Source organism: Curcuma longa, chromosome 4, assembly GCF_044706935.1.
Source record: "Curcuma longa cultivar G26 ecotype Majalengka, Jawa Barat chromosome 4, ITB_CL_G26_1.1, whole genome shotgun sequence".
Classification (NCBI taxonomy): domain Eukaryota; kingdom Viridiplantae; phylum Streptophyta; class Magnoliopsida; order Zingiberales; family Zingiberaceae; genus Curcuma; species Curcuma longa.
This window is the reverse complement of record NC_133864.1, coordinates 2,761,463-2,777,596: the sequence shown is the minus strand read 5'-3', so window position 1 is coordinate 2,777,596 and position 16,134 is coordinate 2,761,463. Positions and strand designations below refer to the sequence as shown.

General features: G+C 34.1%; 1 protein-coding gene and 2 pseudogenes across 1 annotated transcript; 2 read left to right on the top strand and 1 right to left on the bottom strand.

Moving 5' to 3' along the window:
* Nucleotides 1–3,212: 3,212 nt before the first annotated feature.
* LOC141826379 (uncharacterized) lies at nt 3,213–4,132 on the top strand (annotated as a pseudogene).
* A 52-nt stretch (nt 4,133–4,184) lies between these two features.
* LOC141826225 (uncharacterized) lies at nt 4,185–5,461 on the top strand (annotated as a pseudogene).
* A 3,638-nt stretch (nt 5,462–9,099) lies between these two features.
* On the bottom strand, nt 9,100–13,843 carry LOC141826378 (BRAP2 RING ZnF UBP domain-containing protein 1-like). Its single transcript, XM_074713619.1, has 6 exons — nt 13,580–13,843; nt 13,399–13,511; nt 13,190–13,295; nt 12,989–13,103; nt 9,352–9,449; nt 9,100–9,192 (listed from the first exon to the last, which is right to left on the bottom strand). The coding sequence occupies exons 1-6, from the start codon at nt 13,829–13,831 to the stop codon at nt 9,100–9,102; spliced, it is 777 nt and encodes a 258-aa protein (XP_074569720.1). The 5' UTR covers nt 13,832–13,843.
* Nucleotides 13,844–16,134: the final 2,291 nt, after the last annotated feature.

Here is a 16,134-nt window from a genome sequence, read left to right as displayed (position 1 = left end):
GTGACAACAGTAAATAGTAAACAGTAAATAGTAAACAGTAAATGTTAACTGGTAGATGTAGATCTAACAGATGATAAGTTTCTTGAGAAAACAGGTAGAAAGTTTCTTGTTTACTTCTTCTTCGTCTTAGTCCAGTGAGCCTCACCTGTAAAGAACAAAAAGAAACTATGCCCCGGCTAATTTTCAGGTCTTATGGCTCTAGGCCTTGCCTTACTAAGCCAGCACAGGTCTTACTAGTTCAGTTCTTACAGTTACTGTTCCAGAGAACAGATAAGGACTGAGGACGAAGTTGAAGAAGGAAGAACAAGAAACTTTCTAACCTTGGGAAATTAGCCTTGCATTTGAAAAGGATCACACAAACTTTTATTTAAAAACAACTTAGTATTTTACAAAATAAAAACTTACAATCACTTCAGCTGCTTGCAGAAAAAGAACACACTTAGAACTCTCACACACTAGAGAAACTCTCAGAGGGGGGGTTGGATTGGATGCCTTACTGATGAGATGCATAGGGGTTTATATAGGAATGAAGTAAGGACCGAGTGCTCATTCTGGGCCTCATCGTCATCCTTATCTTTGATTCCTTTACAGTAACCCGTAGTACAATAATGCAAGTTACAGTAACCCGTAGTACAATAATGCATTACTTTATTTAGTGGATGGCTCCCCGAGGCTCAATCCAGCTAATAAAGTAGGATGATAAGACTAAAGTAGAGAGAAAAAGTCTTCTTTACAGAGAGGAGTTTGTCTTGTTGTCGAAGTGGCTGTCATTCTGTCAATCTTGAGTGGCTGATGGCTTGTCTTGATGTCTAGCTGCTGTCATTCCTGTCAATCATCCATCATGTTCTCCAAGTTCTGTTCTTCTGTAGGAGTAAAGGATCCTGGGCCAGAAGAAGAAGGGCCTGGTAATGGAGGTAGCCTGGTAGAAGCCATATGGCTTCGGGCCAGATAAGCATTATTGACCAGCATTGAGCTGGCCATTTTTCTGGAGGCCCAATGATCATATTTATTCTTGTATTTTGTGTAGATGGCTTCATGTTTTGTATTAATTGGAAAAGGAAAATATGCTGTACCCATTTCCTTTGGCCAATAAATCTTCTCGGTAAATGATTCTCCAGCCAGAATATAATCATCATTAGTATATTCGCGATCCCAATACCACTGATTTCCGAGAACTGCAGCTCTCCATTCAACCAGCTGTTCTTGAAGTGTTGTTCTAGCCTTCCAGTTCAGGTCTGGGTCTGATTGGTAATCTTCTTGGCCACAATGAAGCCCATTGACATCATTTATGTCTATCTTGATCAGATGTTTAGCAGGTTCTATTTTTAAGACCTGCCATTCTGGAGGTGTACTATCCAATGTAAGGATAGCAAAAGTCTCCTGTTCTAGTATATACTGTAGTACTAGTCTCAATTTGGAAGGAAATTCTTGAATAGAATTCAGATCATGGATCCATAGTTTTCGTAATAAACCATAATCCATGAAAGTAAAAGGAGTCACCAATCTTCCTCGAAATTTTCTAGGTTGAAATTTCTCAAAGTCAATGTTGGCTTTCCTGATGGAGTATGACAGCATACAGGGGCATCCTTGTGATTCTGTCTCTGGGCACTGGGGAGCAGATTTTTGACATTTCAGTTTAAAACTGAACTCTGCTTCATAAGTTACCGAAATGCCTGTTCCAGTGTTTGGCTCCTTGTGTATTATTTCTAACAATTCACATAATTCTGAAAATTGTTGATAGGTTGTATTTTGCACCTTGTCATTAATGTAAGTTCTTATGTCAATAGGAAGACCATGAAAATTGTCGAACATCATTTGTTGTAGCCTCAAACTTTCTGGAGTCATAATCGTTGTATCTGTAGAGGTAGATGGCAGGGCTTTGTTTTGTTTTTGTTGTAATTCTGCCAATGTATTGTATTTGCCTGGTTTATTCCAGACTGTCATGGACTTTTTGTTTTCCAAGAGTAATTGTTCTTCTGTTTCATCAAGCAAGGCTTGAGAATATGTTTTTGCCTCTGGTTTGCTCGGTTCAGGAGTGGAGCTGGTTGTTTTTAAAGAGGTGCTTATGAAGAAGTTCGGCCCAGCAGTAGCTCTTACTGCAGTGAGGGCATCTTCTATTGTAAAATATCCTTTGTATAAAGGATTTTCTAAGTCCTGTATTGCTGTTGCAACCTCAGCCCATGTTTGATAGACTCCGGCATGAGGTCCGGTAAAAACCGCATAACATGTAAACTTCCTTTGTTCAGTCTTTTGTAGGAAATAGTGTTGTAAGGCGTTTATAACAGCAATTTTATAACCAGCACTGCCAGGAGTACTGGGAATGTTCCAAATATTGTCGAGAATACATAATTGTTGTGCGTCAAATTTTTCTCTGTTGTCAAAATGAAACTGTTCTTCATACCTATGGTATTGTTGTAGAGATTGTGAGCCAAATCGCATGGTAGGCATAGCAAAAGATCTGATTTTTCTTTGTCTGTCCATCTGTGTAAGAACTATATATATTAGTGGAATAGTCTTGATAATGTATCTGCTAAGGAATTGTTGCTTCCCTTAATATGTTCCCATTGAATTTTTAAACCTCTGTTTATAATAGCATCAGAAAATTTAATCCATCTTTTTGTACTTAGACCTTTTCTAAGTCCTTTTGTTTGTTGGCTATATTTTACAATGGCTTCACAATCTGTTCTTACTGTGATTTCTGGTTTACTGCAAATAAAAAGTCTAAAAGCGTCTAGACAGTAAATTACTGCTAGAATTTCATAATCTAGAGAGGTTAAGTGTCCTTTCTCTTTATATTGTCCTGACGTGTATCTACATAGTACTTCTGTTGTTTTGGGATCGTATTTTGTCTTTTTCTTTAATAAGACTCCTCCCCATCCAAGTTCACTTCCATCTGTTTCTATTACCAAATAGTCTGTATCTAAAGGAAGTGTTAAAGTAGGTATGGTTTTTACCATAGTTTTAATTTGTTGGATAAGGTTAATATCTTGTTGATTAAAATATTTTTGTCCTGTAGTGGAGGTTTTATTATATAAGGGTCCACTAATTTTTCCTATGTCTTTTAAGTAAGGTCTGGCATAATTTAATAAGCCTAAAAAAGATCTTAAGTCTTTTGTTTCTTCTATTTTATCAGGAAATGCTAGTATTTTTGTTGTTACATGTGGTTGTAATGTTATAGTTCCTTGACCTATTTCTGCTCCTAAGAATTCTATATGTTGAGTAGAACATATATTATAAACAATGATACCAACTTCAAGAGGGATGAAGAGTTATTGGAGCAAAAGTAACAAACATTATTTTGGACTCCATACACGGTACACTGTATTGATTTGATGATGACCGATATCAATAAACTTGACACAGTAAAGAAAGTAGTGAAAAAAAATCAATCATTAACAAAATTTCTTTATAATCATCATTGAGTTCACAGATTGATGGTGAAATTTATTAATAGAGAGATTCTACGACCAAAAGCAACTAGGTTTGCAACTCACTTTCTCCTATTAAAATCATTGTTTTAGAAAAAAGTTGAATTCAAGGCCATGTTTATTTATGATGATGAAGATTGGAAAACCTCTCAATACTCTAATATTGTTGAAAGTAAAGAGATACAAAAAAATTATTTTTATTATATCTATTAGATTTTGAGACTATATTGCAAATATTCGTACAACGATAGAACCCTTATACGTTGTTCTACGTAAAGTCGATATGAATAAGAAATCACAAATGGACATAGTTTATTATCTAATTCATGAAGCAAAAGAGGAAATTAAGAGACGTCTACAACCACCAAGTATCAATATTATATTGATATAATCACTACAAGAGAACAACCAAATGAGACAATATATTCATTAGATAGGTGCGTATTTTTTAATGATAAATAATTTTTAATATTGTTATTAATAATTATATATATTTAATTATTTTAGGTTATTATCTTAATCCGGTATATCAATACAGTTATAATCTTGCTACAAATGAAGATTTATTAGTAGCCCTAAGAAATATAATATAGACTACAAAAAAATATGAATTATTTCGAGAGGCAAATGGTTCTTTTAGCGATTCTTTTGTAGTGTCATGCAGATATAAAATGGATACAGATAAATATAGAAAAAAATATTAGTAATTATTGTCGACAAATATAAATATTATTTTAATTTTATTTTTATTTATTTACAGCTGAGTGGTGGTCACAATATGGAGCATCAACCCCAAATTTAAAAAAGACTGCAATACAAATTCTCTCACAACCGTCTTCAAGTAGTTACGAAAGAAATTAATAAATTTTCTCCCTCATTCATACAAAAGTACGAAATCGTCTTTTTATCGTTGCTTGGAAAAGATGATCTACGTTCAATATAATATGTATCTTCAACTAAGAGTTATAACAAAAGAATAAGATCATGAAAAACAAGAGTCTAGTGATATAGACCCATTTAATATTGGTATTTGTCCAAAGGACGATCTAATGATGGATTGGTGGAGCATCGTTAAGGCTGAAAATCCCTTGATGAAACTGGAGATCCACCACGACCATCTCAATTTCTTACTCAGGAGATTGAAAAAATATAATCTAAAAGAGATGTTGGTGAGGAACATAATGATGAAGCTTTTGATCAAAAATTTTGATTTTATGGATCTCGATTGAGACGTTCTCAAACATCCCAACCCTAAACTCAACCAAAGTCCATAGATAAAGACAAAGGTAAAGCTCTTGCAATTTTTACTAAAGATAAAAGAACAGTCAAAACTCCAACTTTTAAGGAAATTGGGCAATTGAGAATTAGTGAAAATCCATTCGATGCAATTGATAAACAAGAACATGTTGATAGTGATGAACCATCATCACCTTCTGACAAGTCCGATGAGAAATTCAAAATGACGATAGTGATGTCGATAGCAATACAAGTACTCATGGAAGTGATGATAGTGGTGAAGCATCTGGTGGTTATAGAGCCTTGGACATGTGAGAAAAATTACACACATACAACCCAAGATGATGATCATGGAGCTAGAATTATTAAGACTCAATATTAACGTTGATCTAACGATGACAAACAAAAAGAAGCTTAATTATCAAAATATGCAAGAAAGTTTAGCTAAGATTGATTCTAATCGAACTTCAGCATATTCTCGGTCTTCTTATTATAGTTCTAATGCATCATATAGTGATCCATCATATTAAAGCTCGGGGGCATATGTTTATCCTTATCCTGTACCTGTACCAATTTCGATTCCAATGATGTTAGTTCAAATCCAACTTCTAGTGGTGTTAGTTCAAATCAACTTCCAGTGGTCAATCGAGACATGCTAATGGACATGGAGAAATCACTATCAATATTATATATTATGGGATGATTATTTAATCTAGATGTTGAAAAACTATAGAGTTGATCTAATCAGAATGTTGCAAGAACCAATGCTTCCATCTAATTCACATCACTCATTTTGATATTAGTAAAGTAACATATTATGGTATATCAATTTTAATTTGAGTAATTCGTATATCAATTTTCTTTAAAGAAAAATATATTTACTTGTCTTTGCCTAACATTTATATTTAAAAATTAAAAAACTACGGAAACTGTATCGGCACAACACGATGCAATACAGAAACTATATCGTTCCGAACCGGAACTGAAACTCCAGCACTACTTGAAATTTTAAACTATGATGCTAACACCATTATTTTCAAGAATATTCTACATAACTTCCCTCGGGACTCTATCATAAACTTTTTTTAGATCGACGAATATCATATGTAAGTCCTTTTGTTCCTAATTTTGTTCTTGATATTTTTCAATTAGTTGCCTGAGAAGATGTATAATTTTTATTGTTGACCTTCCAGATATGAATACAAATTGATTTTCAATTACTGCGATTTTTTTCCTTAATCTTTTTTCTATTATTCTTTCCTAAAATTTCATAGTATGACTCATTAACTTAATACTGCTATGATTTGCATAATTTTGTACGTCTCCTTTATTTTTATATAAGGGATAGAGTCTTCACTGCATTTTTTTGTTTTCAATATCAAGTTGAATAACTGTATAAATCATTCAACACCTTACTTCCCTAGACACTTTCATCTTTATTGGAATATCATTTGGTTTAACTACTTTTCCATTTTATATCCCATTTAAAATCTATTCTACTTCTGATGTTTGAATTATATGATAAAAATTTAAAATTTTATACTCTTATAACCTACTTAAATTATTTAAAATAAGTTGGTCACCTAAACTTTCATTAAAAAGTTGATGAAAATACTTCTTCCATCACTCTTTTATTTCATCATCATTTATTAATATCCTATTGCATTTATCTTTAATGCATCTTATTTGGATAAAATTACTTGTCTTCCTCTCTCTCACTTTAGCTATTCTATAAATGTCTCTTTTCCTTTTTGTATCTAGCTGTCGATATAAGCATTTAAAAATTTCATTCTTGACTTCACTTGCCACTTTCTTAACTACTACATACTTTAAGTTTATTCATCCTTACAAGTGTATAATAATTTATAAATTATTCATTTTCCCTTCACTTTTATATTTTCTTGTTCCACTACTAAAATTCTTTACTTAGTAATTATTCTATAAATGTCTCTTTTCCTTTTTGTATCTAGTTGTCGATATAAGCATTCAAAAATTTCATTCTTGACTTCACTTGCCACTTTCTTAACTACTACATACTTTAAGTTTATTCATCCTTACAAGTGTATAATAATTTATAAATTATTCATTTTCCCTTCACTTTTATATTTTCTTGTTCCACTACTAAAATTCTTTACTTAGTAATGCACGACCTTTCACTCACCGAGTACGCTCTTGGCTATCATTTTCAACTTTAATGTCATTTTATCTCATATCATATTTAAGTCGTCATGTATTTCTCCTATAATTGTACTCCTACCTTCTCCTTAAATATGCTTTGTTTCCCATCCTTTAACTTTTATCACTTGATTTTAGGAGTCATGCACATTTTTCTTTTATTAATATTATGTTTGAGGTGCATATCTAACATTACTAACATATATTAGGTAAAGTTTTGTCAAAAGATGACTTACAATCTTTACAAACGTTTTTATCCTTCCTAACTATAAAAAAATCAATTTGCAACTTATTATTCCCACTTTTCAACATAATCAAGTATTCTTCTCTTTTCTTGAAAAACGTATTAGCGATTATAAGTTCATATGTTATTGCAAAATCCAATATAATTTTTCCTCCATTTCTTATTCTGAAACTATAACCCCACATGCACCCTATCATATTCCTCATTTCTTGCTCCTATATGTTCATTTAGATTTCCTCATATTAAAATTATTTAGTTTGACAGATTTTTTTGTACTACCTCATCTAGGTCTTCGCAAAATCTATATTTAATAGATTCATCTAATTCTAATTGAAGTGAATATATGTTAATTACATTAATAGTTTCTTTTGTCACTACTATCTTAAGAGTTATAATCTTATCCCCTTTTTAACTACTACTACTTCATCTTTTAACAAACTATTTATAACAATACCTATAGTATTTTTTGTTTTACTCCGTGTATATCATAACATAAAATCTGAGTTCTTTAACATTTTTGCCTTCTCTCTTACCCATTTTATCTCTTGTAAAATACAAAATATTAATTTTTCTCCTAATTATCATATCTATTACATTCATTGTTTTACTAGTGAATGTTTCTATAGTCCATGTTCCAACTCTAGGACAATAGATATTCTTATAATGTTTCCAACCTATTGTGTGAGAATTCTTATATATTTAACACTACACCTAAGTTCTCATGAAGATAAAGCATTCATTTCCAAGACATTATAATCGGACCCTACAACGCATTCCTTTCAGGGAACAACCTAACATTAGCACAATAGTTTGATGGATCTATTTATAGAACATTCACATGTGTTTGACGCTGGCTGACAATCTAATGCAAGCCTCAATCTTTTTCATCCAGACTTGAGACCGACATCAGCCACAACTTATATTGCCATTATACGACAACAACACCAAGTGTGATCACAATCTAACTCGAAGAGATCCAAATTCACTCATAATCTCTAATCTACCTCTTGTTGTGCAAAATTCACCATTTTATGAGATGAAACTACTACTTTAATTTGAATCACTATTTATGATTCAAAAACCAAGTTGAATGGCAATGCCCCAATCATGGACCTTAAGGTAGTCCAATAAGACCAAAATACTCTCAAAATTTCTTATGCTCAGATGGTGCAAAAGTCAGCCACCCTCTTTCTTAGTCTAAGTAGTAGGATCCACTCTGATCATTGCAAAGGCTAACCTTTGTTGTTGTGATGTGATTACCATATGTCTTCGTGAACTTTGCCCCGCACTAAAAGACTCTCTTCTGAATGAAACCACATAAGCTAAGACAGGAAATGGCTTTTATATATAATTCCATTAATCAATGCATATAGATGGGATCTATATAATTTTGCAATAAGTTTGGCCTTTTTCCTTTAGCCAACTTCCTGTGCTACAAACAACCACAAATCTCTTACATCCAGTATCTACACTTCCTACACTTTAGATACTTTCAACTTAGTACTCTGAACTAGAGCATCCTCTATAAATACTTTCTCTAATGTTATTGTATCAATTTTTAAGCATGCATCAACCTTTGTGTTATTGGTCTTTAGAATGTGCTAGATATTAAAACACTAGAAATGTCCTCTCTAGGACATCGTGGTCACTATTAACTCCCCTGGTGCCTGATTAAAACACTAGAAATGTCCTCTCTAGAATGTGCAAGTCATTGAATAATTGCATTATATTGGTGAATATTTGTCGATTCAGTGATTAGCTCATTATCAAAGTCTATGTCTCATTGTTAGTGATTGTGAACTAAAGCTTTAAATGATTTCTTTACCGAATTCCCTTTGAAGCTGAGTATATTTGTAAAAAACTGAAGATGTAAACGTATATAAGTATATCCTTGTACCTTAACTTGTGCATAACTATAACATTTACTCTAATAAACTAGTGCTAAATAGTGAATATCATAGGAAAGTAATAAGTCAAATGCAGCATAACTCAATTGTTCATCATGCAATAATCTTGTTACAGCAATTCTACACATACTTCCAATAAAACAAAATCTGTGCTCAAAATCAATACAATTTCAGCTTGGCCATAAGGACTAATACACATTTCCTATGGAGAAAAAACCAATTGTAATACCTAAGAAACTACAAGAATATGTGCAACCTAATAATTAGTAGAATAAAGATGAAGGTCATACCAACTCATTAGTGAGATTTTTATTCAAAGAACTAATAACTGAAGACCAATTAGTATCCAGGAAGAACTTACTGAACATGAGGAATTAACCCACTTTGAAATGCAAGAGCATTGAAAAGAATGGTCACAAGTTGTTGCAATAATGCCACTGATGTCTTTGTCCAATCTTTCTAGACAAAATATGCAAAATCAAATCAAAACTAGCAAAACATAAGTTAGTAGGCGACTTCAACTTCAGGATACATAATCTACTATAATAATCATTAAAATTGGCTAATCAATATATCTATCACTTTAGGAGTACAAAAAGACTTGTGCAGAACTCTAATTTGTGACAAAAACATCAACAAACTACAAGCTTTCTGAGAAAAAAGATAGGCATTTAGTGTTTTTCGTGGACAATTTAATGCAGATGAGAAAGAAGTATTTTGAGGACATCTAGGGTGGAAAGGACATGTGAGCATTTAAAACTTGAGGCCACACAAATTCAATTAGGTGCATAAATGACAGTGAATCACACTTTAAAAAAACTCAAAGGCACAAGAAATAATTTTGTCCCTCAAGCACATGAACTTTGGGATTACAAACAACTACTCTAATTTTCATCACCAACCTGCAAATGAATCTGAAACTAATTTAGTTAAGGCGAGGAGGAAGAGAATGACAATCCTTTTAATTACCTCTCATTTTCATCTTGCATTATTTGATCTCTATACGTGACCAATGAGTGCCAAGTATACTATATATAAAGGGTTTCTTTTGTTGATGTTTTGGAGGAAAGTTTGATTTGACAAAAGAATTAGTTAAGGGATTTTGGTTGCTGAGTGTTGGTAGGTAATCACTTTTTCCCCTCTTTGGAAATATTTCCTGTGCAAGGTCAACAGTCCCATAATGGTATAAAATGACAATTGAAGTGTTCTCTTGAGTTTATGAAACATCACATATATGAAAAAAAGAAACACTAATCCGTGAGACAGCATATGACACACTTATCAATTGGATCCAGATTATGAGTTCTTATATTTTTTAACCTTAAGCACATAGAGAAAAAAATGGACTTGAACCTCTTATATTTTCTTGTCATACTATTTTATAGACAATAGGGGAACCTGCTCTCACTATCAATCACTTTGGATCAAGGCTACCACAACCTGCACAAATGCAACTGTCATTATTAAGCATCAACTCCTTCAACTTCCTCATATTACCTATATATATATAATAAATGTAATTTAAACCCTCAAATATTCTATAGCTGGATTTAGATATTAGATATTTTATCTCTGAGGATATTTCTCAAAGTGTGTTGCTCTTCATAGTATTTTAGGAAGGGTGAAAGAAAAGGAAATAAAAAAAAAAGAAAACTACATAGTGTGGTCAAGGATTATAATAATAGAAAATTTAATTTAGTTATGTAATTCACACCCTTTTTTGTTTTACCGTTCCAACAATTTGAACATTGATTCACTTCATGGATCATATAATTTTTCCTTGTCCTAGACACTAGTAATTGTCCTTTTTGTTGGAAGAAATTGTCGTCATCACCTCCCTCCAAGTATCATGACTTGGATAACATCCTCATGCCCTTGAACTAGCCTATCATTACTAATTTTGATATTGATAATTTTCAAACTTCTTCTGTTGACTACTCTATGAAAGTGAGAGGTGTTCCCGTGCCCTCAGCTGGTATCCTTACCTCGTGGATCCATACATTTGAACTAAGTAGATGATAATATTTGTTTTCCTTGATGTCACAGCAGTTAGTTTTTTAGTATATATAAAAAACAAAGTACAGCATATGTTGCAATTTATCCATCTAATATAATAGGGAGATTTAAGCAACAAATATTATTTAAAAAATTGGAAATTCAATAGTCTCTACGTATATCCATTCAAGGAGACATGTCTAATTAGGGTGGTCTGGTAAGGGGCAGGTGATTGAAAAAATATTGATATTAAAATTTTTCTTAAAAAATCACTAGTGCTAATTTTCCTTTTAAAAAAATACTTATGTGTATGTTTATGTTTGTGTTTGTTTGGGTTTGTGTATGTTGTGTATTTGTTTGGGTAAAGAAAGTTGATCAATAGTGAACTAGAAGCAACAAGCAATTGACTGGAGGCAGCAAGTAATCAACTGAATTGGCCTTGGGCAAATAGAATACAGGTTGTAGAATAAAGGCTAAAAGAAGACTAACTAGTTTGGCTTGATGGCCTACAAATATGGGATAAAGGAGCAACAAAAAGTTGAAGGTGCTCATACTCTCTCTCTCTCTTTTGTATTTCAGTAATCTTGTGATTTGTTTTTGTTCTATTGTGTAATTCTATTTTGCTAAGTGTTAATCTTGAAAAAGAAGATTATAAGAGGTTTTGCCACCTCCAGAAGATGTCCAAAGAGAAAAGATAGTGAATTTCAAAAAGTAACTCATTGAAGTGTTATAGGTCATGGACTAGGAGCCGAAGTTCCAAACCACGTAAAATTTTTTGTCTTAGCATTTATCTTGTTTGTATTTTGTTTTCTATTTGTTTTTTTGTTGCGTACTAATAATAATTGTAGATGAAAGAGCAATCAAAAGCGATAGGATATTCATCCCCCTCTAGCCTTCCCTATCAATTCAACATAGAAAGTGGAATTAAAACATGACAAAAAATGATAGGACCAAAGACAAATTCATAAGATCTTAGTCCAATTTTCAATTTTGTTCCTATTTGTGATGTGGATCGTCTAGGTTAATTATGACCAAAGAATTTCAAGAATAAAACTATTTAGCATTAAAGATCTAATCACTTAGATTGAAGATATGAGGGAGAGGAGGCAAAATTTCACAATCGTACATGTGGAGGTCCATCATTTATGTACATTTTTTTGACACTTTCCCTCCTTTTTATATTTTCCATCTAAGGAATCCAACCTTATGGTTGTCGGGATTGAAATACTACCTAAACAAAGATGAGACAATATAGGACCAAATTCCGGTTCATGCAATCCTATCCTAATTTCATTATTGGTTGGGATTTCGATCATACAAGCTAATTTTGGATTGTATGATTGTAAACATTCTAATTTCTAAGATTCATATTACAGTTATGACAATCATAATGATACTAACCACTTCTTTCCACCTCTTTTCTGCCCTCTGTCCTCCCACTTATCCTTCTCCCTTTCGTCCCCTCTTCCTCTACATTCTCCTACAGTTCATACAAACTTTCCCTGCATTGCTTCTCTAATCTTCCCATAATTCATTCCTCTCCTCATCCTTGTTTCCTACCTTAGTTGACAACTTTCACATTTCAAGTAATGTTTATGATTTGGTTGGGGCCCTTTAACTTCATATGTTTTTCCTTTAATTTTACTAATTGTATCTCAAGAATTTGCAGCATTAAGATTTTATATGAAAATTATATTGACAAATAAAATCAGTTACTTGTTCTTTCATAATAATTTCCAAAATAAAAAGTTTGTACATAATTGATTTTCGGAGTCTCAAATTCTCATCCAGTAATTGTCCATGAGGTTAAGGAACCAACAAAGTCTAACTTAAACTAAAGTTTAACAAAAACAAAATTTGAATATTTTAACTTACTGTGGAGAAGAATTTCCATTTTTATTTTTTTATTTTTTTCAAAAGAAAGGCGCCCATGAACTAGAAGAATACGAATAGTGTGGTATATAAAGTGAATAAACCAAAGTATTCTAAAACCATAATATCACCTATACAAACAGGGCATGTAGGCAACTCTGTTGATCCGATTGGTGGAGTTCCTGCAATCTTCGTGTGATCAGTGAACTCCACGGAATTTATAAACAGAAGGTGACAAACCTCTCCCTACAATGCCAACAAGAATCAGGTGTTTAGGGTACCAAAAGCAGTGGCACTTAGATGAAGTAACTAAGTTTAAGATACAACTTTACCTCTGCAGAAAAACGCCATCCATTAGCGTCAAGATAAAATTGATCTGTGCTATTTTGATCATCAAATTTCACGAGCACACTGTACCTATCTTCAAATGCATCGTTCCTGCAAAGCCACTGTATCAAAATCCAAAAATTTCGATGACGAGAAGCAAAGAAGTTCGAATCCTCCCAACTCTTCTTCATTCGCTTCAACTTCGATTAAGTACCTAATGACTTGGATAATGGAGGACCGGTCAATGGAGCCGCAGAATTGAAAGAGATCCTCCAGGGAGACGTGACATGGCACGGCAAGAATCAAGATAAGTGTGCCGCGTACGGGCTACGAGAGAAATGGAATAATAGAAGTAAGCAGGCTGAAAGAGAGGGGGGAGAGAGAGAGAAATGTACCGGGAGGGTGGAGTCGGAAGAAACTTGGGGGGTGGTCGAGGAGGAGGAAGAAGAAGTTGAAAGCGGTGGCGAGAGGGTGCGGTAGAGATGAACGATGCCGCGGAGGAGCTGGACCTTAGGGTTTGGCTTAGTGCTCCGACTGGTACCGGCGGCTTCTTGGGGATCGCCGACGCAGTCATCGATGAGATCGGACGAAGATCGGAAAGGCGCAGAGCCGGGGTCGTCGAGAGAGTGGATTCGGACGCTGAACATTGCTTTGCGCTGGTGAATGCCAATGGTGAACAAAATCGATGACGTTATTGTTCGTCATCCTTTTATAATAGCCCTAAAATTCTCAATATATATATATATATAGGAATTTGATATCCTGCGCAACAGCCCGGTGCGCGATCGTGCGCGCAGCGATCTCAGCCATCCGATTGCACAGTGTTTCTCCTCGGACGTTCGTCGCTTTCCGGCGTCCGTTCATCGCCGTCCGACCACCGATTGCCGCCGGACCGGACCCATTGGAACCGCAACTCACCGGCGGTCCGGCGGGTGCCGGAGTCCGGCCCCGATTCGACCGGAATCCGGCCGAATTCCGGCCGAAATCAGCCAACAGACACTGTTGGCCGATTTCGGCCGGAATTCGGCCGGATTCCGGCCGAATCGGGGCCGGACTCCGGCCGCGGTCGACGCGCCGGCGCCGGGCGCGTCGACCGCGGCCGGAGTCCGGCCCCGATTTGGCCGGAATCCGGCCGGATTCCGGCGAAATCGGCGTTCATTGCGTCTGCTGTGTTTCGGCCGGAATTCCGGCCGGATTCCGGCCCAATCCGGTCGGAATCCGGTGCCGATGTGTGCGCCGTCGAGTTGCGCTTCCAACGAGCCCGGAATGGTGGCCGGCGGTGACCGGACGGCGAAGAACGGCGGCGATGAACGGCGGGAGGTCGGGCGGTCGCGTACGGGAGTCGTGTTTTTTCGTCGCGCGGGATATCAGTTAAATTATTTAAGATTTTTATTTTAGGATTTAAGGGTTGGGTTATAGATTAAGCACAAAAAATTTTCAAAATGAAAAAAAAAAATTAGTTCATGAAATGTGCCGAATAAAAAATACAAGATAACAACCCGGCACATCCCATGAACAACTAAATTTTTTTTTCATTTTAAAATTTTTTTATGCTTAATACTATAACTCAACCCTTAAACCCTAAAGAAAAAATCTCAAATGACTTAACTGTAAGTAAATATATATATATAATAAAAATAAAATAAAATTACATTGTTACTGTTTCAGGCCCTTAGAATACTTCCGGAAGCTTCGAATCTTCTATCATGGATAAGTCACACATTATAAGATGCACAGAGTGTATGTTGTATTTGTATATCTTGTGACTACAAGAAAATTGTCATATACCCACGGTAAAAAATCATATGTAAAAGCATGAAAACCATGGGTATAGACCTCAAAAACCTATACCCACGGACGTCTGTGTCCGTCATTTTTAATATACCTTTACCTACGATTTTTTTACCGTGGGTGTAACATATAATGACGGTAACCATTACCGTCAGAAAATACCTCGAATTATACCTACGAATTTCATTACGTCACTATAAGTTTTAGTGACAGAACTAAAAATCATCACAAATAATGGCTAGATAATTACTCACAGCCTTTTTTTCGTGGGTATAATTAACCGCCACATGACATTTTTTCCGTGGATATAGCTTATAGTCACATGATATTTTTTCCCGTGGGTATAGCTTATAACCACAATTTTATTATAAAAAATTAAAAATTAAAATTTAATTTATATATTTAAATTTATATAAGAATAACAATCATCTTAAAAAAGATTCTAATTATATTAAAAATAAATCATATCCAAAAGTTATATGTATCAATATTACAAACAAACGGAATCATCAAATCTAAAAAAGTACATAACATATTATGCTCTCATAAAGTACATATATATGGTGCATACAAAATACAATTCCAAAACATGATAGACATGAATCACCAACAATCAACAAAATGAGCACCTTCGCTTTTAGTTATCACCTGTAAATTAAATTATAATGAAGCATTAATATAAGTAAGTATTTAACAAAATTAACATCAATCTTAATGAAAGTTAATCAAATTAAATACCTACTATATTCATGATCTTCATGAACTTTGAGATCCTGAATTGTTTTGATCATTTGGCTTACTTGAAGCATTTGAAACCTATAAAAAAGTATGTAAATTTTGAACAAAGATAACAATATAAGGAATTCATCGTGATTAGTGTTAAAACTAATTAAACTAATGGACAAAACTAATGCAGTGTTAACAAGTTATTTTTATATTGCATGTAGTACAAGTTTTTCCAAACAAAATATAAAAGGAATTTATCTGATATTAGCATACCTGTTCAATTACAAGTTGTAAGATGTTTTGTACATGTCTTCTTCTGACAAATGGTTTTGCATTAATTTCAGCACATTTGTTAGCAATCCCTTAATCTGTATAACTTCTGACAAATGGTTTTGCATTAATGCTCCCTTAAGATGTTTTGCACAGCTTCTTC